Below are 25139 nucleotides of genomic sequence, written 5' to 3' on the forward strand. Positions count from 1 at the left end.
CTCGAAGGGGAGGGAGTAGCCCCTTAGGACGATCTGCAGCACCCACCTGTCCGAAGTGACAGTGCGCCAGTGAGAGTGGTGATGGCGAACCCTGCCCCCCACTGGCGTCACATGGTCCGAAAAGCACGGACTAGGAGGGTTTTGAGGCAGATGCTGCGGGGGAGGGTGTGGATTGGCCTCTCCGTTGTCCCCGACCGCCTCCACGGCGATTTCCACGGCCGCCACCGCGCTGGATGTTAGTCTGTGGTGCGTGGCTGGCGGCACGTGTGGGGGCGCCCCTTCCTTGGCCACGAAAGGAGCGAAAGGCACCCGTTTGCTGGCGCGGGCCGAGAGACCCAAGGACTTGGCCGTAGCCCTGGAGTCCTTAAAGCGCTCAAGCGCACGGTATGCCTTGTCACCAAAAAGGCGACGGCCATCAAAGAGCATGTCCATCAGTGTGTTTTGGACATCGGCCGAAAAGTTGGCGGACCTCCACCAGGCGTGGCGTCTAATCGCCACCGTTGTTGCCATCGCTCTACCTAGTGAGTCGGTGGTATCCAGCCCACACCGTATTGAATATCTTGCTGCATCCCGGCCCTCCACAAGGGCTTGGCCGAGTTTGGCCCGTACCTCCAACGGACACTCTGGCAGCACTTCCGCTACCGTCTCCCACAGAGAGTGGGTGTAGCGGCCCAAGAGGCATGCGGTGTTGGAAGACCGCAGTCCCAAACTAAGGGAGGAGAATATTTTCTTTCCATAATTCTCATACCTCTTGGATTCCCTGTCCGGCGGAGCCGACGGGAATGCGGTCTGGGAATTGGAGGCCTGGATGACCAGACTCTCTGGGGTGGGGTGGGTGGACAGGAAACATGGGTCGCCCGGGGCCGGGCGGTGGCGTCTGGCCACGTTCCTATCTACGGGCGAACCCATAGCGGGCTTGGACAAGGTGCCCAAAAGAACGTCGGTCAAGGCCTCATTAAAGCGCAGCAGAGGCTCGGCCGAGCTTGACTGCGGTTTAAGGACCTCAGTGAGGAGGTTAGTCCTCACGGCCGCGACGGGGAGCTCAAGGCCCAAGGCCTTGGCAGCCCTCGTCAACACCACACTATAGGTTGCCCCCCTCCTCCAAAGCCACGGTAGGAGGAGAGACAAAACCAGTGTCTGGAGAGGTGTCCAGGCCACTGGCCTCCCCAAGGTCTCCTGCCCAGTTTTCTTGAGACTGACACTCCCTGGTCAGAGGGTCTTCAGACCCCTCCCAATCCTCATCACCCATCTCCTGATACTCAGGGTTGTCAATCAATGGGGCCGGTTCGTAGAAGTGGAAATCTCCAAACGGCATCTGATGCGGCACCCAGCGACGCTGCTCCGACGTCCGAACCGCAGCAAAGGAGGAATCGGGGGCGGCGCCGACCAAGGACGGCGCCGGAGGCGACACCTGACGGACCGACGCTGGGGGGGTCGAAGGTCCACCGGTGACGATCCAGAGCCCGAGGAAGGGTCAGCGGTGTCCTGCGGCACCGGGCCCGAAGGCGCCGGGGCCGATTGACCTTGCGGCGCCGGGCCCGAAGGCGGCGGCGGTGTCGGGACTGTGGGGCCCTGCGGCGCCGGGGCCGAAGCCCCTGACCCGCTAGGGGCCCCAGACGGATCCGCTGGGCCCGAAGGCGCCGCGGAGCCCGTCGGAGGAGAAAGGGACCTCATGGCCATGAGGAAGCGCTCAATCTCCTCCGGCGTCGCATCTCGTCCAGGGACCGGAGGGAGTGGGGCGGAACGTGACACCGGCGACTCCGAAGGAGCCGCGTGGGCAGTGTCACCCGAAACCCCAGCCGCGTCGCGCGAGCGTCGGGGGGAGTCAGAATAGTGAGGACGCCTCTTCGACTTCTTGTGCTTCTTACCCGACGACGACTTCGACCCGGAGGAGTGTTGCCGACTCCCGGAGCTTTGGTGGCTCCGTCCCCGTGACCTGTCCCTCGACCTCCCGTGGGACCGGGACCTCACGCGGCGCGGGGCTGACTGCCGGAGTTCGAGTCACCTGCGGGACCGCTCCCGCCTGGCTTTCGAAGAGAGGGCCCGGCAGTCGGAGCAGGCCTTGTCGTCGTGGTCGACGCCTAGAAAAGTTAGGCACAGGTGGTGAGGATCCGTGACCGACATCGTGCGGTCGCAATCTTCACAGTGCTTGAAACCAGGCATCCCTACGGCACCGATCGGAGTCGCAAGACTTCGAGAAGGATTAAAAATGATCTCAAAAAAGTTAGTCAAAAATTGACTGGGTTACTGCTTTTTCCAGATCTGCGCTGGCTGGCGCGGAAAAAAGAAGAACTGACGTCAGCACGAGGAGGCAGCGTCTAAGTACTCCGACGACGTCATCACGGCTCCCACGACTGACGTGGAGCCGCAGACGACGCCTACCGACGCGCAAGGGTACTGCTACGCAAAAGTTTCCAGATCCAGTCTGACGCCTGGGGATATTCTAAGGTAAGGAATCTATCACTAACGTGTCTCTTTCAGATTCAGAATAGCGAGCAGTAAATTATAGCACATTATGTTTTTGTCACCTGCTTTTCACAAATAGGCAACACCTGATACTTGCACATAGTAGTAACTGTACCAATATACACAGATACATCGCCCATAAATGACATCTCCAATATCATAGAACAATAAAATGTGCTTTTCTTACCAAGCAAAGGAAGGAGGGATGAGAAAAGAGGCTCACCATTATTGGAAAAGGTTTCTCAGCACCACTTGTCCCACTGCTACATCGCTTCTTGCATGCGCATCCAGGCAGTAATGCCTGGTGAAGGTATGCGTACTCCTCCAGGTAGCTGCTCTGCAGATGTCCTGAATAGAGATGCCTGAAAATAGAGCAGTAGAGGTTGATACCTCTCTTGTGGAATGTGCACGAACACGTGCTGTCAATGGCTTGCCCGCCGCTTGATGACAGAATTGAATGGCATTTGAGATCCATCGTGCAATCCCCCGTTTTGATAACGGGAAACCTTTCCTGGGGGCACTAAAAGCCACAAACAATTGTGTAGATTTTCTGAAAGGTCTTGTTCTTTGCAAATAAAACTTCAAGCAACACTGGAGTGTGAAGAGTCCTCTCCGCCGCCGTAGATGGTTGAGGAAAGAATCTTTTCAGGATTAATGGCTCATTTAAGTGGAAATCCGTTGGTACTTTTGGAATAAATTTCGGATTTGTTCTGAGCACTAATCTGTCCTCCCTGAATTGCAGAAAAAGTTCTTGCGTCGTAAGGGCTTGTATTTCTCCCACCCTTCTGGCTGATGTTAAAGCTATTAATAGAGCCACCTTCCAGGATAGGAATTTTAGATCAGTTTTGTGAATTGGCTCAAATGGTGGTTTCATCAGTTGTGATAAGACAATGTTCAGTTGCCATAGAGGCGGTTGCGGTCTGATGGGTGGATAAACTCAAAAAAACCCCTTCATGAAATGTTTCACAATTCTTTCCGACCACAGAGATGGACCTGCCGAGTTTCTCCTGTATCTAGAAATCACCGCCAAATGCACTTTAATTGAGGCATGGGCAAATCCAGACTTTGCCAGCCTTAGTAAAAATGGGATGATTTGATAAGCCTCTGCTCGCAGAGGATGCAATTCATTCTCCTGACACCAGAAGCAGAATCTTTTCCATTTCATCCTATATGTCCTATTAGTGCTTTCAGCTCTTGCCTTTTCCAGGATTTCTCTGGATTCTGCCGGAATGTTCAAGCGATGAAATTCTTCGTAGTCAGGAGCCGGGCCGCTAATTGCAGTGATGTCGGGTCTGGATGCCGCACTTCCATAGTCAATAGTGCTGGTATTGGCTGTAGACTTATTGGCTCGGTCTCTGATAAACGGAGCAGCTCTGTGAACCAATGCTGCCTGGGCCACCAAGGGACTATTAGTATCATCCTGCACGGTTCTTTTTTCATCTTCGTGAGTACTCGTGGCAGGAGGGGAATCGGCGGAAAGGCGTAGGCAAAGACGCCTGGCCATGCCATCGAAAACGCATTCCCCCATGATCCCCTTTGGTGACGCCAGCTTGCAAAGAATTGGCATTTCTTGTTCTGGGCTGTGGCAAACAGATCCACCTTTGGAATTCTCCACTTGGCAAAGATGGTCATCAGCGTGTCCTGATCCAGCTTCCACTCGTGACAGGTCGTCTTTTGCCTGCTGAGGGTGTCCGCTCCGTTGTGTTTTGATCTCCTGGAAGATATATGGCCTTCAAAGTCACTTCATAATCTAGCGCCCATTTCCAAATTTTCTGAGCTTCTTTTGAGAGAGAGAGAGATAGATCTTGTGCCCCCCTGTTTGTTTATGAAGTGCATTGCCGGTGTGTTGTCTGTCCACATTAACACTGATCTCCCTTCTATTCTTGGTAGGAAGGCCAACAATGCTAGAGATACTAGTCCCAATTGCCTCACTATGGATGAGAATGCCTTGTTTTGTGTTGTGTCTAGGATTGCACCTAGAAGCTTGATTGTTCTGGATGGCTGCAGAGATGATTTTTCCACATTTAAGGTCAGGCCCAGATCCGCAAACAACTCCATGCAAGCCGAAGTGTGAGCTGCCTCCTGTGATGGTGCCTTTACAAACCAGTCGTCCAGGTATGGGAATATTTGGTGTTTTTGTCTTCTGAGAAAGACTGCCACTGGTGCCAGACATTTTGTAAATATTATCGGTGCAGATTTGTGGCCGAATGGCAGAACTTTGAATTGGTAATGGTCTTTGGACACTGTAAAACGAAGGAACTTTCTGTTGGATGGATGGATGGAGATATGAAAAAATGCATCCTGTAAATATAGGGAGGTCATCTGATCTCTTGGGTTCAAGAGCAGCAGAAAATCTTGGAGGGTCACCATTCTGAATGACTGTTTCTTGAGATAGGCATTTAGGGACCGTAGGTCCAAGATTGGACACCACCTGAGAGCATCCTTTCTGATCAAGAAGAAACAGGAATAAAATCCTTGTCCTCTTTGGGAGTTCGGCACCGGTTCTATTGCTCCCTTTCGGAGCATTGCCCGAATCTCCCGACGCATCTGAGACAGGTGTTTTACTTCTTGATATGTAGGTGGCATGGGAGGACGGAAGTGGAGGAATTCCAGAGTATGTCTGAATTTTATTATGTGGAGGACCCATTTGTCCGATGTTGTTTTCTGCCACTGTTGTAAATAACAAGTTACTCTTCTACCCAGGGGAAAATTTGACAGGGTAGGAGGATAAGAACCCGGAACTTGTAGGTTGTCATTGTCTTTTACTGTTATCTTTCCCAGAACGGCCTTCCTCGTCCTCTGGGAGTGGACTTAGAGTAGCCTCCAGAATGCTTCTGGCCATATTGCTGCCGGTAGGGCTGCAAAGAGGAAGAATAGGATGTGTATCTTCCTTGCTGGTAGCCACCTCTATATGAGGGTTGTCCGCTTCCATGGGCACCTCGAAAGGGAACCTTCCGGTACTGTAGCACAAGTTACTACTTGTGTAACGATATATCTGTAAGAGACATTAGTTAGTGATAGATTCCTTACCTTAGAATATCCCCAGGCGTCAGACTGGATCCGGAAATTTTTGCGTAGCAATACCCCTGCGCGCTGTTAGGCGTCGTCTGCGGCTCCGCGTCCGTCGTCGGCGTCGTGAGCGCCGGGATGACGTCATCGGAGTATATAGACGGCGCCCATGCGCGCTGACGTCAGTTCTGATAACACAGCTTTTCCGCGCCAGATACGCAGAGCCATGATAGAACTAACACTGGTGCCATTGAAACTAGGGCCCTGAAAGGGGATGACCTTAACCCTAAACATCGGTTCGCAGAACGGGGAGGATGGGAGGGCGGTAAGGAATCTATCACTAACTAATGTCTCTTACAGATATATCGTTACACAAGTAGTAACTTGTGCATCTGAAAGAGACACGTTAGTGATAGATTCCTTACCTTAGAATAGATACCCCAGCAATACCAACCCCGGTGGTGGGTCTGCGAACCAATATCACACCAGAAAGTCCTGGAGGACGGAACGGCCAAAGAAGCCATCCCTCCGGACTTGACTGTCCAGGCAGTAGTGTCTCGCGAACGTGTGCAGCGAGGCCCACGTGGCTGCCTGACAGATGTCCTGCAGGGGGACACCGCGGCCCAGGGCAGTTGTCGTTGCCGTGGCCCGAGTGGAGTGAGCCCGCAATCCAGCCGGGGGCTCCTTCCTCGCCATGGAATAGCATGCTTGGATGCACAAGATGATCCACCTGGAGATGGTCCTCTTGTGTACAGCCTTTCCCTTCTTCGCGCCCACGTAACCAACGAAGAGTTGGTCATCCACCCGGAATTGGCGAGTGCGGTCCAGGTAGTAGGAGAGCGCACGTTTTGGATCCAGACGGTGGAGCCTCTCTTCCTCTTTCGAGGGATGCGGAGGCGGAAAGAAGGTGGGCAAGGTGATAGACTGCCCGATGTGGAAGGCCGTGACAACCTTGGGCAGAAAGGAAGGTCGTGTACGCAACACCACCTTATCAGGATGAACAGACAGGAAAGGCGGAGAAGAAGAAAGAGCCTGGAGCTCACTCACCCTCCTGGCAGAGGTGATGGCAACCAGGAAGGCCGTCTTCAGCGTAAGGAGGCGAAGAGGACAGTTATGAAGTGGCTCAAAGGGAGCACACATCAGATAGGTGAGAACAAGGTTCAAGTCCCACTGGGGCATCACGAAAGGAACAGGAGGGAACATGTGTGTGATGCCCTTCAGAAATCTACTCACCATAGGGGACTTGAACAAAGAAGGCTGATCAGGTAGCCTCAAGAAGGCTGAAAGAGCAGAGAGGTACCCTTTAAGAGTGCCCAGAGCAGAGCCCTGCTGGGCAAGGGAAAGAAGAAAGAGCAGCACTTCCGAAAGGGGTGCAGAGAGGGGATCCACAGCCTTTGCTGCGCACCATGCCACAAATCTATTCCACCGGCAGGCGTATACCGACTTTGTGGAGGGACGCCTGGCTGCCAGAATGATGTCACAGACTTCGGGAGGCAAGTCAAGTGGCCTCAACTGCCGCCGCTCAATCTCCAAGCTTGTAGGTGGAGACTGGACAGGTTCGGGTGCAGGACCGTCCCCTGCTGCTGCGACAGAAGGTCCTCCCGAAGAGGCAGACGAATCGGGGGATCGACTGACATGCTGAGTAGCTCGGGATACCAGTATCTTCGAGCCCAGTCCGGAGCCACAAGGATAACTTGGGCCCGGTCGCGCTTGATCTTCTTCAGCACTCTGGGCAGAAGTGGTATAGGCGGAAAGGCGTACAACAGGCCGCAGCTCCACTCGCGACGAAAAGCGTCTCCGAGCGAGTGCCGCCTTGGAAACTCCAACGCGCAGAACTGCTGACATTGCGCGTTCTCTTCTGTGGCGAATAGATCTAACCAAGGCTCTCCCCACTGTCGAAAGAGACCTTGCGCCACGTCCGAGTTCAGACGCCATTCGTGATCCATCATGCACCGGCGGCTGAGTTCGTCCGCCCTGGCATTCAGAGAACCTGCCAGGTGTTGAACCACCAGAGTCACGCCCTGATGTTCCAGCCACTGCCAGAGGCGCAGAGCCTCCTGGCAAAGGGTCCACGACCCCACACCGCCCTGTTTGTTGCAGTACCACATGGCGGTGGTGTTGTCGGTGAGCACTTGCACCACGCTCCCCCTGACAGAGGGGAGGAATGCTTTCAGTGCAAGACGAATCGCCCGCAGCTCCAGAAGGTTGATGTGGAGCCGGGACTCCGCCGGAGACCAGAGGCCTCTGATCTCCGCCTCTCCCATGTGGCCTCCCCAGCCCTGGAGGGACGCGTCCGTCACAACTACGTGCTCCGGCTGGGGTAGAGAGAGGGGTCTGCCACAGACCCAGTCGCGATCCGTGAGCCACCACTGCAGTTGTCTCGCAGTGCCCTCCGAGATCAGGACATGATCGGACAGGTTGCCCTGATGCTGGGCCCACTGAAACTTCAGGTCCCACTGCAGAGCCCGCATCCGCCACCTGGCGTGACGCACCAGAAGGATGCATGAGGCCATCAGTCCCAGAAGCCGCAGCGTCAACCTGACCGAGACCCGGGATAACGGCCCGAAGATAGGAATCAGAGCCTGAATATCCCGAACCCGCTGCTCGGGTGGGTAAACCCGAAACTGCGCCGAGTCGAGAACCGCTCCGATGAAAAGGAGCTTCTGAGAGGGACACAGGTGTGACTTCGGCACATTGATGGAGAACCCCAGCAAGTGCAGGAGGTCGGCCGTAGTCTGGAGGTGGCTGACGACTGTCTGGGGCGAGCCCGCCTTCAACAACCAGTCGTCGAGGTAGGGGAAGACTGACACCCCTTGCCTGCGCAGATGGGCTGCGACCACCGCCATCACCTTCGTGAACACCCGTGGGGCGCTGGTAAGGCCAAAGGGGAGCACGGTAAACTGAAAGTGCTCGTGGCCTACCGTGAACCGCAGGTAACGCCGGTGGGCCGGCAGGACGGGGATGTGGAAATAGGCGTCCTGCAAGTCCAACGCTACCATCCAGTCTCCTGGGTCCAGGGCAGCCAGGACCTGAGCCAAAGTGAGCATCTTGAACTTCTCCGTACGGAGGAAGCCGTTGACGTTCCGCAGATCCAAGATAGGGCGTAGGCCCCCTTTGCCCTTCTTGGGTACCAGAAAGTAGTGGGAGTAACGGCCACGTCCTACTTCTGGCCCAGGAACGCGCTCGATGGCCCTCTTGGCCAAGAGGGCCGAAACTTCCTCTTGCAGAAGTCGCAAGTGATCCCCCGACACACGGTGGCACTGAGGTGGCATGGATGGAGGGGAAGACTCGAAGGGGAGGGAGAAACCCCTTCGGACAATTTGCAGCACCCACCTGTCCGAAGTGACTGTATGCCAGTGGGAGAGGTGATGGCGAACCCTGCCTCCCACAGGCGTCACATGGGCCTGAAAACTCGGACTAGGAAGGTTTTGAGGCGGGGGCTGCTGAGGGAGGTGTGGACTGGCCTCGCCGCTGGCCCCGACCACCGCCACGGCGGTTCCCACGGCCGCCACCGCGTTGCTGAACATTCTGCGGCGCGTGGCTGACGGTCCGTGGTGGGGCGCCCCTTCCGTGGCCACGAAAGGAGCGAAAGGCACCCGATTGCTGGCGTGGGGCCGCAAGACCCAAGGACTTGGCCGTGGCCCTGGAGTCCTTAAAACGTTCCAGCGCATGGTCTGCCTTGTCGCCGAAGAGGCGACGGCCATCAAACGGCATGTCCAGGAGAGTAGCCTGGACATCGGCCGAGAAATTGGCGGACCTCAACCAGGCGTGGCGTCGAACCGCCACCGTCGTTGCCATCGCCCTGCCCAGTGAGTCCGTGGTATCCAGCCCACACCGGATGGAAAAGCGTGCTGCATCTCGGCCGTCCGCAAGGGTTTGGCTGAGTTTAGCCCTGACCTCCTCAGAGCATTGTGGCAGCACCTCCGCAACCGTGTCCCACAGAGTGTGGGTGTAGCGGCCCAAGAGACAGTTGGTGTTGACTGACCGGAGCCCTAGGCTCACAGACGAGAAGACCTTCTTCCCGAACTGCTCATATCTCTTGGATTCCCGATCGGGCGGGGCCGTCGGGAATGCGGTCTGGGAAGTGGAGGCCTGGATGACCAGGCTCTCGGGGGTGGGGTGGGTGGACAAAAAGCAAGGGTCGCCCGGTGCCGGGCGGTAGCGTCTGGCCACGTTCCTATCCACAGGGGGACCTGTGGCGGGCTTGGACCAAGTGCCCAGCAGAACGTCACACAAGGCCTCATTGAACGGCAGAAGGGGCTCCGCGGAGCCGGACTGCTGTTTGAGTACCTCAGTGAGGAGATTAGTCCTCACGGCCGCGACGGGGAGCTCAAGGTGTAGGGCCTTAGCTGCCTTCGTCAACACTACACTGTAGGCAGAACCCGCCTCCGAAGCCACAGTCGGGGGCGACGTAAATCCAGTGTCTGGCGATGTGTCAATACCACTGGCCTCCCCAAGCTCATATGTCCAGTCCTGATGAGACTGGCAATCACGTGCCAGAGGGTCCTCGGACCCCTCCCACTGCTCCTCGTCACCCAGCTCCTGGAGACCAGGATCAACAGCCAGGGCCTCCTCGTGGAGATAGAATTCTCCGACGGCTGACGGAATCGGCGCCCAGCGGCGCCCCTCCGACGCCTGAGGCGGACCGTAGGAAGCATTGGGGTCGGCAACCACTACGGCTGCCGGGGACGACACCTGAAGGGACGGCGCCGGTGAGGTCGTAAGGTCGACCGGCGAGGTCCCGGATCCGGAGCCGGATCCAGCGAGGTCGCGCGGCGCCGGGACCGAAGTCGCCAGCGGCGCCGGGCCCGAAGAACCCGACGTCGTCGGGGCCGAAGCGCCCGACCCGGAAGGACCTCCAGACGGAGCCGATCGGCCCGAAGGCGCCACGGGAACCGACTGAGGAGGGAGGGCCCTCATGGCCATGAGGTACCTCTCGACCTCCTCCTGCGACGCGCCGTGCCCAGGGACCCGAAGGTGTGGGGCAGGCGGCGACGCTAGCGACTCCCGCGGAGCCGCGTGGGCGGTGTCGCCCGAATCCCCGGTCGCATCGAGCGAGCGACGGGGCGGGTCGGAGGACCGATGGTGTCGCTCCGACCTCTCATGCCTCTTACCTGAGGACTTGGATCCAGACGATCGGTGACCACTCCCGGAGCGTCGATGACTCCGACCTCGCGACCTGTCCCTCGACCTCCCGTGGGACCGGGACCGGGACCTGGAGCGGCGCGGGGCCGACTGCCTCAGCTCGAGACGCTTGCGGGACCGCTCCCGCCTAGCCTTCGACGTCAGGGCCCGGCAGTCGTCACAGGTTCGATCGTCGTGGTCGAGGCCTAAGCACTTCAGGCACCGGCGATGGGGGTCCGTGACCGACATGAGTCGGCCGCACTTCGAGCAAGGCTTGAACCCGGGCATCCCTGGCACCGACAGTCGAGAATCGACTAAGTAGGATCAAAAGATCAAAAAAGTTTTCAGTCAAAAAGTGACTGGGGGTAGAGCTTCTTCCGGATCTGCGCTAGCTGGCGCGGAAAAAAGAAGAACTGACGTCAGCGCGCATGGGCGCCGTCTATATACTCCGATGACGTCATCCCGGCGCTCACGACGCCGACGACGGACGCGGAGCCGCAGACGACGCCTAACAGCGCGCAGGGGTATTGCTACGCAAAAATTTCCGGATCCAGTCTGACGCCTGGGGATATTCTAAGGTAAGGAATCTATCACTAACGTGTCTCTTTCAGATACGTACCCAAGGCTTTCGCCGTATCAGTGTCTTTCTTAATACTTTGAAGGGTCTCATCCACTAAACGTCCAAACAGATCTTCCCCATCAAAAGGTAGGTATAGAATCTTATTTTGGACCTCCGGTCTAATGGCAGTGGACCTCAGCCAACCCTGGCGCCTTAAAACTGCTGCTCCTCCTAGGGAACGAAAGGCTGTGGTAGCTATGTCCATAGCACAATCAATAACTTCAGCTGAAGTTCTCTCCCATTCCTGCAGAACTTTCTTCGCCTCCTGCTTGCTGTCTTGCGGAAGGATGCCGACATATGGTGCTATATCGCACCACATCTGTCGGTCATATCTGCCCAGGATGGCAAGGGGATTAGCTGCTCTGACCAGGAGAGCTGACATTGAGGAGAAACGTTTACCTGCATTGTCTAAACGCCATCCCTCCCTGTCCCGGAGTTGCAGAAATAGGTGCTAATGTTTTTTTTAACTTTTGTTGCGCTGCTTGCGAAATGATAGAGTCCAGTTTAGGATGGCCCAGTAAACACGCCAGAGCGTCCGCAGGCGCCATATATTTTTTGTCCAGCCTCGCTAGTACCGGTGTAACTGTCGCTGGATTCGTCATCACTTGAAACCCTTCCTTCCATACGTGGTCAATGATTGGTATGGACCTGATAGATTTTTGATAGGGCTCTTTAAAGTCATAAAGAAAACATTCTGCTTGAGTTGTTTTCATCAGCAGCTGAAATCTCTTTGCAGCTCTCTCCATTAAGTTGTGGAATCCACCAATATCCACTGGTGGAGAATCCGCTGGTACTTGGGTGGGTGATGGTGGAGAGGGAAGTAGATAGTCATTCCATTCTCTGTGGGGCTCCGTTAGCACCCTTTCTTCACGGTCCTCATCATCTGTGGTCAAAGGATCCTGCTGCTGCTGGACCTGAGGTGTCTGCGGAGCATTGTCTAGTAGGCTTTCCCTACTGCGGACTGGAGTGGCCAGAATAGTACGAGGACGTGAAGGTGGAACGTCCTGAGGGAGCACTGATGGAGGAAACCTCTTCTTATAATCCGCCAACATGAATTGCAAGTCCATCATCATTGAAGATGGCATTGCGACCATCTCTTCCTGAGGCTCTTGTTGGTAGCGATGGTGTGAGAGGCTGTGGTATTCTTCATACCCCTCTTCGTCATCTTCTTGACATTTTACGTGGAGTTCAGATGGGCTTCTGGCATACCCGAAGGGTCCATCATCCTCCTCCTCCTCATCCGACTCTTCCTCCTCCAAAAGGTGCGATGGGAATAGAGGAGTAATCTTACTTGGGAAAGTCACTGCTGGCGTGATCATCTTCTTCTGCTTTTCTGGAGTTTGTCTCGTCGACTAGATAGTCGTCGATACTACAGTTGACCAAGCTGTTGTCGTCGTCGCACCATTGCTCGGCGACGACATAGTAATCGTCGTCTACGTTCCTATCATCGACATTGCCGTCGCCATCACCACCGTCATTGACGATGTCGTAGTCTATGTTACCGGCGTTGACGCTGCTGACGTTGCTGTTGACGCTCCTGTCGACGCTGACACCAATACAATCAATGGTAGCTTCTGTACCCCAGTTGTCGCAGTACACAATGTCTTCTTAGTCGACGGCCTTGTCTACGATCCCGTCGACTATGCCGATTTCTTTACTTTCTCCTCAGGAATACTAGAGGATGGCTTCTTGAATGATGCTGGAGCCAAAGGTGGTGTCTTCTTTAGATTCTTTTTCTCTCAAAGTGTGTCTTTTGCTCTCCTTTGGTTTTGGCTGAGGAGATTTGGAAGAACTACGCCCTGAAGACCCTTGAGTGGCCTTTTATAGGGCCTTCTCAGGATGGTCACCTGAGGAATGAGCCTGAGGAGATCTTATCTTTTTTGAGATCTCCTGGACGAAGAGGAGAATTCCTGGTCACTATCACTAGAAACCACCTCCTTTCTGGCCTTGATCATCTGAAGCCAAATTAAAAGGCGTCCCTCACGATCTCTAAGGGTCTTGCTAGAGAAAGTGCGACATACTTTGCAATCCTTTGCTTGGTGGTCCGGATAAAGACAGTAAATGCAGTCTTCATGTGGGTCATCAGTGTAGAGTCTCTTTTTACAGCAGGTGGCATAGGCTCTAAAGAGACTCTTTTTCTCTTTTCCAGACATTCTCAAGGATGTAGATGAGAAATAGATGACCAAAGTCTCAAATCCACAAGAAATAGAATGAAAATTAAGCTTCTACAAAGCTGGAAATCCAGAGTTTGAGCAGAGCTCAAAGGAGACTCACTAGCACAACCTGCCGGTAGAAAATCTGAGGGACAAAAGGTTCTCTCAGGAGGGTTCTGGAGGGTGAGTGGCTGTTATTGGCTAAGGGAAAAGTTTGGTCTTTTTTACTTTTTTTTTTTTTTTTTTTTTTTATTTAAAATTTTTTATTTTCTTCAAAAATCACAATTACATTTACAACACGCATTATTCAAGTAAACATTCGCAAATACTGACATATTTCATTTCATAAGCCTACCTAACCTCCTCCCCTCCCTACCTCATTGGTCTATTTTTCCAATTCTCAATTGGGTCCCAAATCCTCTTACCCAGAGATCTTCCTTTTTTCCCTTTCCTGTCATATATTGCTTTCTCCATATTATATGTAGCCAATAGTCTAGCAATCCACATTTGAAACGTTGGTGGTGCTTTATCAAGCCATAATGTTGCAACACATATACGATATACCGCGGCTACCATAAACATAAACTCGATGGGAATAACATCTTCCCCTGTCTCCACCCCCAGCAACAATAATTCATCTGTCAGCTTTACTTTATATCCTAATGAAACGTCAATAAATTTTTCAATATCCTTTTTTAAAGAGTACAATTGCGGGCATTTTGAGAATACATGAATTATATCTGCATCCTTATCATCACACCTAGAACACGTAATTCCTGTTGTACCTCCCCATTGTGCAATCCTTGCCGGCGTATAATACAATGAGTACAAAGTTTTATAGTGCTGTGACTGTAAGGTTGTAGAGCATAAAGTGGTTCGACCCAAATCAAGCGATAGTTGAAAACCCTCTGGTTTTAAGCCAATTTTTCCCTCCCACTTCCTCGCATATTTATCCCTGTCATCACTTTTGTACTTTCCCAATTCTGCATATAAACACCGAATTGTGCAATGCTCACTGTTCTCTATATAATCCATTAAACAGCATGAACCGAAACCCAAAGATCCACCTTGTTTATTTGCAAGGTAACTTCTAACCTGAAGATATTTAAAGAAACTATTATTCCCTACCCTAAAGATGTTTTGTATCTCCTGAAACTGCATGATTCTGCCCTGTTGATCCATTAAATCCCCAATTCTCTTGATCCCTTTATCCTCCCACCCCTTCATTACTGTATCTCCAAATATCTCCCCCGGGAGAGATCTATTATTATACAGCCGTGTGTACCTGTTGTATCTTCCTATCCCTATTTTCTTTGAAATCGTCCTCCAGATATTATATGCGGCTTTGAGAGTTTTGAATCTTGTGTGCTTGAAGTAGGTGAAATCAACTGTATTCAAGAATCCATTTACTGCCCCATCCCCTAACAACACTGTGTAAACATTAAAAAACCGTTGTGTCCTACCTCCATGTTCAAAGTTACCACCACCTATTAATCCCTGAAAGTACTGTAGAGCTACCGCCCAGTAATAAAATCTAAAATCAGGCGCCCCCCACCCACCTCTTTCTCTTGATACTGTAAGATGTCTATATGCTCTTCTGGTTTTACCCTGTGCCCAAATAAATGCATTCACCATAGCTTCTATCTTATTGAACCAACTATGATCAAAATATAACGGGATTGCCCTGAATAAGTATAGAAATTTGGGGAATGTTATCATTTTGATTACATTTATTCTTCCCATCAATGTCAAATGTAATCTATGCATTCTTTCTGTATTCTCTTTGACTTTACTTAATAATGGTCTCATGTTAAGGTCTACCAGCGCGTCCAGATCTGCCGTCACTTTTATTCCTAAGTACGTTGCTTCCTTCACAACTCTACTATCCTGGAATATCATCCGGTTATTCTGCACTATCTGGGTCTTCCCTTTATTGATTTTATATCCTGAGAATTCTCCAAACTTTGATGCTTCTCTTTCTATCTCTGGAATTGCTATATCTGGCTTATTGGTGATGACAGCCACATCATCTGCGTACGCAAATACCTTATATCTCTTCTCATGCAGAACAATTGGGGGTATCCTATTATTTTCTTCCAGTCTCCTTAAAATGGGGTCTATATATAGGGCAAATAATAGCGGTGATGCTGGGCATCCCTGACGCGTCCCTCGTTGTATCTGTACATTCTCACTATACCCTTTATTTATTCTTATTCTGGCCGTAGGATTGGAATAAACAGCCTGTATTGCTCTGATGTACCCTCTACCCACCCCGTATTGCTCCATTACCTTCCATAAATAGTCCCAAGAGACCCGGTCGAAGGCCTTCTCTGCATCCAGAAATATAGCCGCGACCGGATCCCCTGCAACCTCCATAGCGTCCAGAATTGTGATCATTTGCCTTGTGTGCTGTGTAGTGCCCTTCCCTGGAATAAAACCATGTTGCGAAGTACTAACTAAGTGCTCTATAACTTTACTTAACCTAAATGCAAGTGATTTTGTATATATTTTGGCATCCGCATTCATAAGTGTTATAGGACGATATGACCCAGGTTCTAGAGGTGGTTTATCTTTCTTTAAAATAACAATGATATCAGCCCCTGCCCATGAGTGCGGTATTGTCTCTCCCCTCTGTGCTTGAATAAAAATCTCGTGCATATCCTTCCCTAATACATCCCAAAATATTTTATAAAATTCAGCCGGGATCTGGTCTGGGCCAGTAGCTTTCCCACAGGGTAGGCTTTTCACAGCATCCTGGATCTCCTGTACTGTAAAACTCCTCTCCAATTTCTCCTTCTCATCCCCTTCCAGTACTGGGTGCGTTATCATATTCAAATATTCTACTATCTCGGGTTTAGTTCGAGTAATATCCTGCTCATACAGCTTCGTATAAAATCTCTTAAACACATCCTGTATGTCTGTTACTTTGTTTACCACCACTCCTACCTCATTTTTAATTTCCTTAATCTCTCCTGCCGCTGCCTTCTGCCTAGTTCTAATAGCCAGGAGATGCCCAATTCTCTCGTTGTATTCATATCCCTCCTCTCTTTTGGCTAAATACCTAGCTGCAGCCCTTCTTGCTACACTTTCACCTGCCTCTGCCTTCTTCAGTTCTATATTTAGCAGTAAATCTTCCAACGGTTCCTTCATGTTGATTGCTGTTATTAGAGAGTCTTCTAGATCTTTTAATTCCCTTATCCTAGTTTCCATTTCCTCTCTCTCTTTTTTAGTTCGTTGCAACGTAAAGCAAAGGGTTTCCCCCCTAATACCTGCTTTAAAAGCATCCCAGACCATAGCAGGTGATGCTGTCCCTCTATTAATTTCCCAGAACTGTTTAATCCAGGCTGCCATTCTTTTCACATAACCCTCATCTTTCAAAAGTCCTCTCTCAAAGGTCCAATTATAGCTCTTCCTCTCCTCTGCCATTTTATTTGGTAACGTCAATACCAGCGGGTTATGGTCTGATAACAACCTAGGCAGTCTTTCTAGTTGACTACCATCTACTAATGTGCTAGAAATCAGAAAATAATCTAATCTGACAACCAAACGATGAGGTGCTGAGTAATATGTACTACCCGTACCTGGTGGGTGGCTCTGTGCCCATAGATCAATCAACGCATTATGTCTCATAAAATCACATACAGCCTTACACACCTTCTTCTTCCTCCCCCCGTATACCTCCCCACCCGACATACCCGACCTACCCAACCCGTTCAGCCCATTTATATTCAAATCCCCACAGCAAATAATTGGCTCTGGCCAAAGAGACAATTCGTGATCCAAAAATTCAATAACCTCAGGGTCATCTTCTGTAGACCCATATATTGACACCAATGTGCAACACCCTGTACTAGTTTCACCCTCAAGTATAACCCATCTCCCGTTCAAGTCTTCTTTTTTTCTTTTTATTTTACAGACCCCTTTCTTAGCTAAAATAGCTACTCCCTTAGTTTTGGTCTCTTGTCTAGTACAAGCTAACACCTCAAATCCCATTTGCTCCAATAAAAATTTATTATTTCCTTCGATATGTGTCTCTTGGAGACATATTATATCTAAATTTAGCATTCTTAGCATTGCTGCTACTCTCTGCCTTTTCCCTCCATTATTAAGACCACATATATTTATAGAGGCAATCCTCAGAGCCATCGACATATCTTATATTTTTCCATCACTTGACTCCACTTTTTATTCTCATGAGTTTTAGCCTGCAGAACTCTTTCCTCAAAATCATTATATTCCTTTGTTTCCTTATTGCGTGTTGTATTTAACCATATGTCCTGCCCCCCCCTCACCCCCCCCAGCTCTCCCCCCTCCCCCTGACTCCCTCCCCCCTTTTACGGGCAAATAGGTCAATCCTGACCTATGTGTGGCCTCTTCCGCTGTAGGATCGCCTCTCTCTCCTGCCCTTCCCTGTTACCCCTATATGTCACCTGGAGTATGATAGTATCATGCTCTGTGGTGGTTTCAGTGTATTTCTCTCTTTATTATTTCTTTCCCCCTCTCTGCTCTGTGAGCTCAGCCAAGTACTCTCCTGCTTTAATCTCTGACATGAATACTCTAATCTGCCCTTTATTAACAACCTTTAATCTTGCTGGGTAGAGTAAATATGCCTCTGCGCCTACATTTTGCAGGGGGGAAATCAGTTGCCGTAGCCTCCATCTTCTTTCGACTGTCGCATGACAGAAGTCAGGTCTGGCAAAAAATGTAACATTATCGAAAGACTTCTTGGCATCTGGTCTTGCTCTGTCCATGATCTCCTGTCTTGCAAGAAAGTTTCCTACGAACACAAGCATTGCTCTTGGCAATACATTCTGCTGGGCTCTGTGATTTTTCTTCAGCACTAGTGGAAATCTATGCGCTCTTTGGATTTCCGACTCCCACTGCCACTGGGAGTCCGGAAGAGCTCCTTTCAATAGCTTGATAACATAGCCCCTGGGGTCTTGCCCCTCCAAACCTTCCTCAATTCCAAGAAGTCTAACGTTGTTCCGTCTTTGCCGGTTTTCAAAATCTTCTATCTTCCATTGGAGATCTTCCATTTTCTTCCCTTGTTCATTTTTAAAGTCCTGCCAGTCTGTCAACTCGTCCTCGATTCTTCCTGTCCTCTGTTCCACTTCTGACACCCTCTCTTCTACCACCTCATACTTCCTGTTAAGTTTCCTAATTGATGCCTGTATTTTCTTTGTGTCCCTCCTTGCCCTCCGGCTTTCCACCCTGGCCTCTACCTGTATTTGTTTTAAGGTACTGAACATCATTTCCATGGTTATGTTCTGAGGTGTACTACCAACCCCAGTTCCATCCCCAGACTCTTGGTATATCCCAGAGGTCGCTGAATAGTCCCAGGAGAGTTTTTTGTTTTTATTGCTTTCACCACTTCTTCTTCTTACTCCTGCCTTCTTTTTTCTTTGGCTGCTTTTATCCCTTGATTGTCCAGAGTTGTCTGAGTCTAAGCTGGATGTAGTAACCTCGGTAGTACTGCCCCCCTCCTGCTCACTCAAGTCTGTTGAATCTGACCCTTCATTAACAGAGTAAAACTCTGGGGACCCCCCTCTGGCACCTCTGCTCTTAGCCTGCTGCTGTGAGTCCAGACTCGTAGAACTGCCCCAGTTAGCTTTGCCAATGCTTTTCTGTTCCGCGTTTAGTCCAGCCTCCACTGACAGTAAGGCATCCATCATCTGAATATTGTTCCTCTTTTCAAGTGCCCCCAGCTCCCCATTCACATTGCCACCCACTCCGCTGCTCACCGTAGTCACTGCTGCTTCTTTTCCATCGATGCCGGCAGTTCCCGCCTGATGCGTGTGAGACTGTGAGGGCTTCGCTGGTTGCCCAGCAACCATTCCGCTAGCGTCCTCGAGGACGTCTTTCGCTTCTGCGCTCGGAGTGTGGATCACGGCGCTGGTTGCTTCGTTCTCTGTCTGCTGTTGCTGTTGCTGCTGGCCTGTTTTGGCAGAGAAGGATTCCGTCACGGTAGGCTGCCTCATACCCGCCGCGTCTTTGGAGGTGAGGGGGAGCGGGTTTATTCTGTGCGCTCTATGTTTCTCCTTCTCCCTGGCAATCGCCGCTTTAGCTGACGGCGTCTCCTTCTGCTGAGTTAGTATCTCCGTATCCATCTCGGCATCCGCCGCTTGTGTCTTCTTTCCTGTCAGCTCATTCTTCCTTTGTTGAGCTTTAGATACTACGATCCCTGGAGCCGGTGTCTGCTTTTTACCTGGGGCAGCCGTTTTCGGTATAGCACCCGTGGCTGAAGCTACTGGCGCCCCTTTGTTGCGACTGGACATCTTTAGGCTTTGCTGCAGGGCTCCGTTGATCCACTTCTTCCACTTCTGTGAAATTGCAGCAATTAACAATGCGAGGCGGCGTTTCCCCTTAACTCCGTCAGGGTTATACTGCGTCAACCAGCCTTCCAATATGAACATTTTCCTTACTCATCCTCTTCTTCGCTCTACCACCTGATACTATGTGGCAGGAGAGAGAGCAGAGTGCGACTGCTCCCTACAGCGTTGTGGCGGCCATCTTGCCCCCCCCTCTTTTTTACATAACAAAGGTTATGGGTTGCAAAAGGGAAATGGGCCTAGTTTCAGTTAGCTATACTGCTAACCATTCCTTTTTATATCCCGGAGACTCCTGTCTCGACAACGGGGAAATGATTCAGGTATGTGAATCTATGAAAGCTCCAATACTGGAGAAACATCAAACTATCCATGTCAGTCATGTACATATTTGTATATAACACTTGCACACTATTTGTTCACTTTCACTGCGTCATCAACAATTATGAGCACCTTGATATACCATTACAACTACTGAGAATCCTTGTATCTTTATATAGGATTCATATATGCTAAAACAATAAATGCCCTCAACGCATTGTAAATCTTATTTGTGAGAATTGTTCTTTACAACTAGTGCTGTGGAAGTTAAGGGTTACACTTTCTCCATAGGGATCTCTTCATCCCCTAAGCATTTCAGGCTGAACCCTTAATTTGTCAATTAGTTCTTCTCCTCCCTTCAAGCCATCCCTTTGGTGCCATGTGATTCCAAATTATACACCACAACTTCACTACCTGTTGATGTACGTCAAAGCTAAGCTTGGGCAATGTCCTGTTCTTCGCCAATCAGTGACATCTGATTTAGTGTTTCTTACCATCTATATGTACATACCCTTGTGCATTTCAGCAAGAGTAAAAATCATTAATTCAACCCACTGGCACTTAACTGAACTATTACAATAGTCCATTAGTAACTTTCTTCTAGCAATCTTTTCTCCCATTTGACAAGGTCTTAATCTTTGCAACTGAAACATTGTACAGCCTAGCAAAAGACACTCCCCACCCTCTGCTCTTAACAAGGCTCTCTACAAGCATATAAACAGTTTTTTAAAGCCACCCATCAGCTATAGCCAGATTACCTCCAACTCCCTGGTCTGTTACGCCCTAAGTGGCAATTTAAGATGTACTAATCATACGCCCCAAGTATTCTCTAAATCGCCACGAGCAGCATCTAGATTTCAACTTCCACTCGAATGCACTCCCATTAGTCATCGGAATCAGCATCTCTCGCCAAGCCTTTTAAAAAACCCTGAAGTGTAACCCCATCTCATATACTGTAAATATACTTAATGCTGCCCGTGTCTTTTGCTAGAATTAGGTATGTTCATCTTATACTGACTATACTGTTTTAACATTCACACAATGACACCTTGAGTCTCACCACTGTACTCCATTATGGCCTATGATAACCAACTAGTTCTGCTAGCTGTAGCAATATTTTCATTTTTACAGGGTTTCTGTTGTAATGCTTTGGTCCTCAGTTATAACAAATTACATTCCTTTACTGCAGCTTACAAGTCGGTAAAATGCAATATAAAAGTAGACTGACACCATACCAAGCCACAGAGTAAACCAGAACTGTTTATCAAAATACTTTATTTCTGGAGAATCTACCCACTTCATCCCCAAAAAAGACCCTCCTTGTTGGACAAACACCCTAACAATACCTTTAAGTTATTTTGTTTCCCTCTCTTTGAAAGAAATAAAATAATCTTATGTTTAAAACAAAAGACAGGCATAATTTTCATTCAAACGTCAGCAAGAATATATATAATACATATATATATATATCTTCATTCCTTGTAAGAGTGGAAGAGAAGGAGGGGAGGAAGAAGGGTAGATATGCCAGTAGTTCACAGCAGATTTCGGTTTCTGTTTTGGGCAGTATAAAGACTGCATTCTGAAGCCACGACACACAGCAAGGATAGCTAAAATACAACTCATGGCACTGCGTGGAACAGGAGCAGATGGGTAAGAATCCTTTACAGAGACGGAAACTGTTTCCTCCATGCATAAGTTACAATGACGAGTCACTGAAGCCTTAAGTCTTTATACAAGTTTGCTCTGTTTCTCTGGTGCTGTGTGCTTACATATGGAGGAAGGAGATCACTGCGTTCTGAAGCTGCTTTAGCCAGATCTTCCAGCTTTTCCCCTTCTGGTTTGAAGACCCTGGCTTTTTTGTACATTTTATTAAGTTTAAAAAGAACTTGCAGCCAAAATAAGACAACTCCAAAAACCCCAAAATGGCTGTTCTTACACTATTTATAAAAACAACAAATAGTCTCTCTATTCCATAAATGTTCGCTCATAGGTTCATACCCGTGTGTTATACTTTTCCTGGAATTTTTGCTCGTTTGCGAGCAATGGCATCTTCTACGGCTTTCAGTTGTTTCAGAAGCTCCTCGCGTCGCGTCAAGGTGCTGGTCTTGCTAGATTTTGCACTGGTTGATGCTACCTGCCCGGCATCAGCTGGTTTGCCTGGTACACTTGTAACCTTGCCAGGAACACTAGTCACCTTGCTGGGCCCACTTGTACTCTTGCTTGGTCCACTTATACTTTTGCTGGGCCCTCCTATGCTCTTGCTGGGAATACTTGAAAGTTTGACAGGACTGCTCTGAACTTTGACTGGTCCACTTGGAATTTTGCTGGGACCGGTTGGAATTTTGTTGGCACCGGTCAGAACTCTGCTAGACCCACTTGGAACTTTGCTTGAACTGCTTGGAACTTTGCTGGAACTACTTGGAAATCTGCTGGAACTGCTTGTGGTTTTTGTCGGTCCACTGGGTATCTTCACTGGCCCGCTCACAGTCTTCCCTGATCCACTTGTGGTCTTAGCTGGCATGCTTGGGCTCTTGCCTGATATGCTTGTTACCTTGCTTGAGCTCTTCGGTGGTGGAGATAATGTCCGCTTCCTATAGGAGAAAAGAAGTCCAAGCATTATTATTAGAACAAACTGGCCAGTGTGAAAAATTTCACAAAGATACTAAAACATGGAGCGCAGCCCGGTTTTATCAAATCTCGATTCATATTTTTTTTAGTAACTGTGAAGGCAACATTTGCAATGTCTAGAATATAATTGCTTAAACAGGGTATGAAGGTTCTGCCTGAGGTGTTAGAGACTACAGACTAGAGCGGGATACACACAACAACAGGATCGTGGATGATCCTTCAGGTGAGGGACTCTAGGAGTTGCAAACCTATAGAGTGGGTTTAAAAAAGATGAAACTAGCCTATTTACTAGACTGAACAATTTGTACATTGCTTAGCCAGGTGCAGGCATAAGAAAATAAGTTACTTTCCTGTAACTACGGTTATCCAGTATTGGTATCTTTCATAGATTCGCATGCCTGAATCCTTTCCAGTGTTCGAGATGCACAAGTTACTTACCTTCGGTAACGATATATCTGTAAGAAACAGTAGTTAGTGTTAGATTTCTATCCTTAGAATATCCCCAGGCTTCAGACTGGATCCGGAAAGTTTTGCGTAGCAGTACCCCTGCACGTCGGTAGGCATCGTCTGCGGCTCCGCGTCTGTCGTTTCTGATCGCCGGGATGACATTGTCGGAGTACTTAGACGCCTCCCTCACGCGCGGACGTCAGTTCTTGTACATAGCTTTCCGTGCCAGGAATGTAGAGCCATGCCAGAGACCGACACTGGTGCCATAAAACTTGGGCTCTCACAGGGAGATACCTTAACCCTAGATGTCGGTTCAAGGAACGGGGAGGATGGGTGGGGCGGTAAGGAATCTAACACTAACCACTGTTTCTTACAGATATATTGTTATCGAAGGTAAGTAACTTGTGCATCTGAAAGAAACAGGTTAGTGTTAGATTCCTTACCTTAGAATAGATACCACAGCAATACCAACCCCGGTGGTGGGTCTGCGAACCAAGATCACACCAGAAAGTCCTGGAGAACGGAACGGCCGAAAAAGCCATCTCTCTTTCGTGGGACGCAGAGGCGGAAAGAAGGTGGGCAAGGTGAATGACTGCTCGATGTGAAAGGCCATGACTACCTTGGGCAGGAAAGAAGGAAGAGTTCTCAAAACAGCCTTGTCCGGATGGACAGAGAGGAAAGGAGGTTTAGTAGATAGAGCCTGGAGCTCACTGACTCTCCTGGCAGAGGTGATGGCAACCAGGAATGCAGTCTTAAGAGTCAGAAGACGAAGAGGGCAGTTGTGAAGTGGCTCGAAAGGAGCGCACATCAAATAGGTTAGAACAAGGTTCAAGTCCCACTGAGGCATCACAAAAGGAACAGGAGGAAACATGTGTATGATGCCTTTCAAGAATCTATTTACAACAGGGGACTTGAAAAGGGAAGGCTGATCAGGAAGCCTCAAGAGGGCTTAAATGGCAGAGAGGAGCCCTTGATAGTGCCCAGAGCAAAGCCCTGCTGGGCGAGAGAAAGAAGAAAGATGAGAACCTCTGAAAGGGGGGCGGAAACTGGATCCACAGCCTTTGCTGTGCACCATGCCACAAATTTGTTCCACCTGCAGGCGTATACCGATTTTGTGGAGGGACGCCTGGCTGCCAGAATCACATCACAGACTTCAGGAGGCAAGTCAAATGGCCTCAACTGTCGCCGTTCAATCTCCACGCATGGAAGTGGAGTCTGGACGGGTTCGGGTGGAGGACTGTCCCCTGCTGCTGTGACAGAAGGTCCTCCTGAAGAGGCAGACGAATCGGGGGATCGACTGACATGCTGAGTAGCTCAGGATACCAGTATCTTCGGGTCCAGTCCGGAGCCACAAGGATGACTTGGGCCCGGTCGCGCCTGATCTTCTTCAGCACTCTGGACAGAAGTGGTATAGGCGGAAAGGCGTACAACAGACCGCAGCTCCACTCACGACGAAAAGCGTCTCTGAGCGAGTGGCGCCTTGGAAATTCCAACGCACAGAACTGATGACATAGCATGTTCTCTTCGGTGGCGAATAGATCTAACCAAGGCTCTCCCCACTGCTGAAAGAGACCTTGCGTCACGTCAGAGTTCATTCATGATCCATCATGCACCGGCGGCTGAGTTTGTCCGCCCTGGCGTTCAGAGAACCTGCCAGGTGTTGAACCACCAGGGTGACGCCCTGGCGTTCCAGCCATTGCCAGAGGCGCAGAGCCTCCTGACAAAGGGTCCTCGACCCCACCCCGCCCTGTTTGTTGGAGTACCACATGGCGGTGGGGTTGTCCGTGAACACCTGCACTACACTTCCCCGGACAGAGGGAAGGAATGCCTTCAGTGCAAGTCGTATCACCCGCAGCTCCAGAAGGTTGATATGGAGCCGGGACTCCGCCGGGGACCAGAGGCCTCTGATCTCCGCCTCTCCCATGTGGCCCCCCAGCCCAGAAGGGACGCATCCGTCACAACTACGTGCTCCGGTTGGGGTAGGGAGAGGGATCTGCCGCTGACCCAATCGTGGTTCGTGAGCCACCACTGCAACTGTCTTGCAGT

General features: G+C 50.3%; 1 protein-coding gene across 1 annotated transcript in view; it reads right to left on the bottom strand.

Annotated features, from left to right (window-relative positions):
* Nucleotides 1-21276: 21276 nt before the first annotated feature.
* Nucleotides 21277-25139, bottom strand: part of ZC3H18 (zinc finger CCCH-type containing 18) — a 449445-nt gene continuing 445582 nt past the window's right edge. Inside the window, exon 18 of the mRNA XM_086945597.1 lies at nt 21277-22609. Within this exon, the coding sequence (XP_086801723.1) occupies nt 22024-22609 (586 nt within the window). The 3' untranslated portion in view covers nt 21277-22023. The remainder of the gene's footprint in view (nt 22610-25139) is intronic.

Source organism: Lissotriton vulgaris, chromosome 12 (assembly GCF_964263255.1).
Source record: "Lissotriton vulgaris chromosome 12, aLisVul1.2, whole genome shotgun sequence".
Classification (NCBI taxonomy): Eukaryota; Metazoa; Chordata; class Amphibia; order Caudata; family Salamandridae; genus Lissotriton; species Lissotriton vulgaris.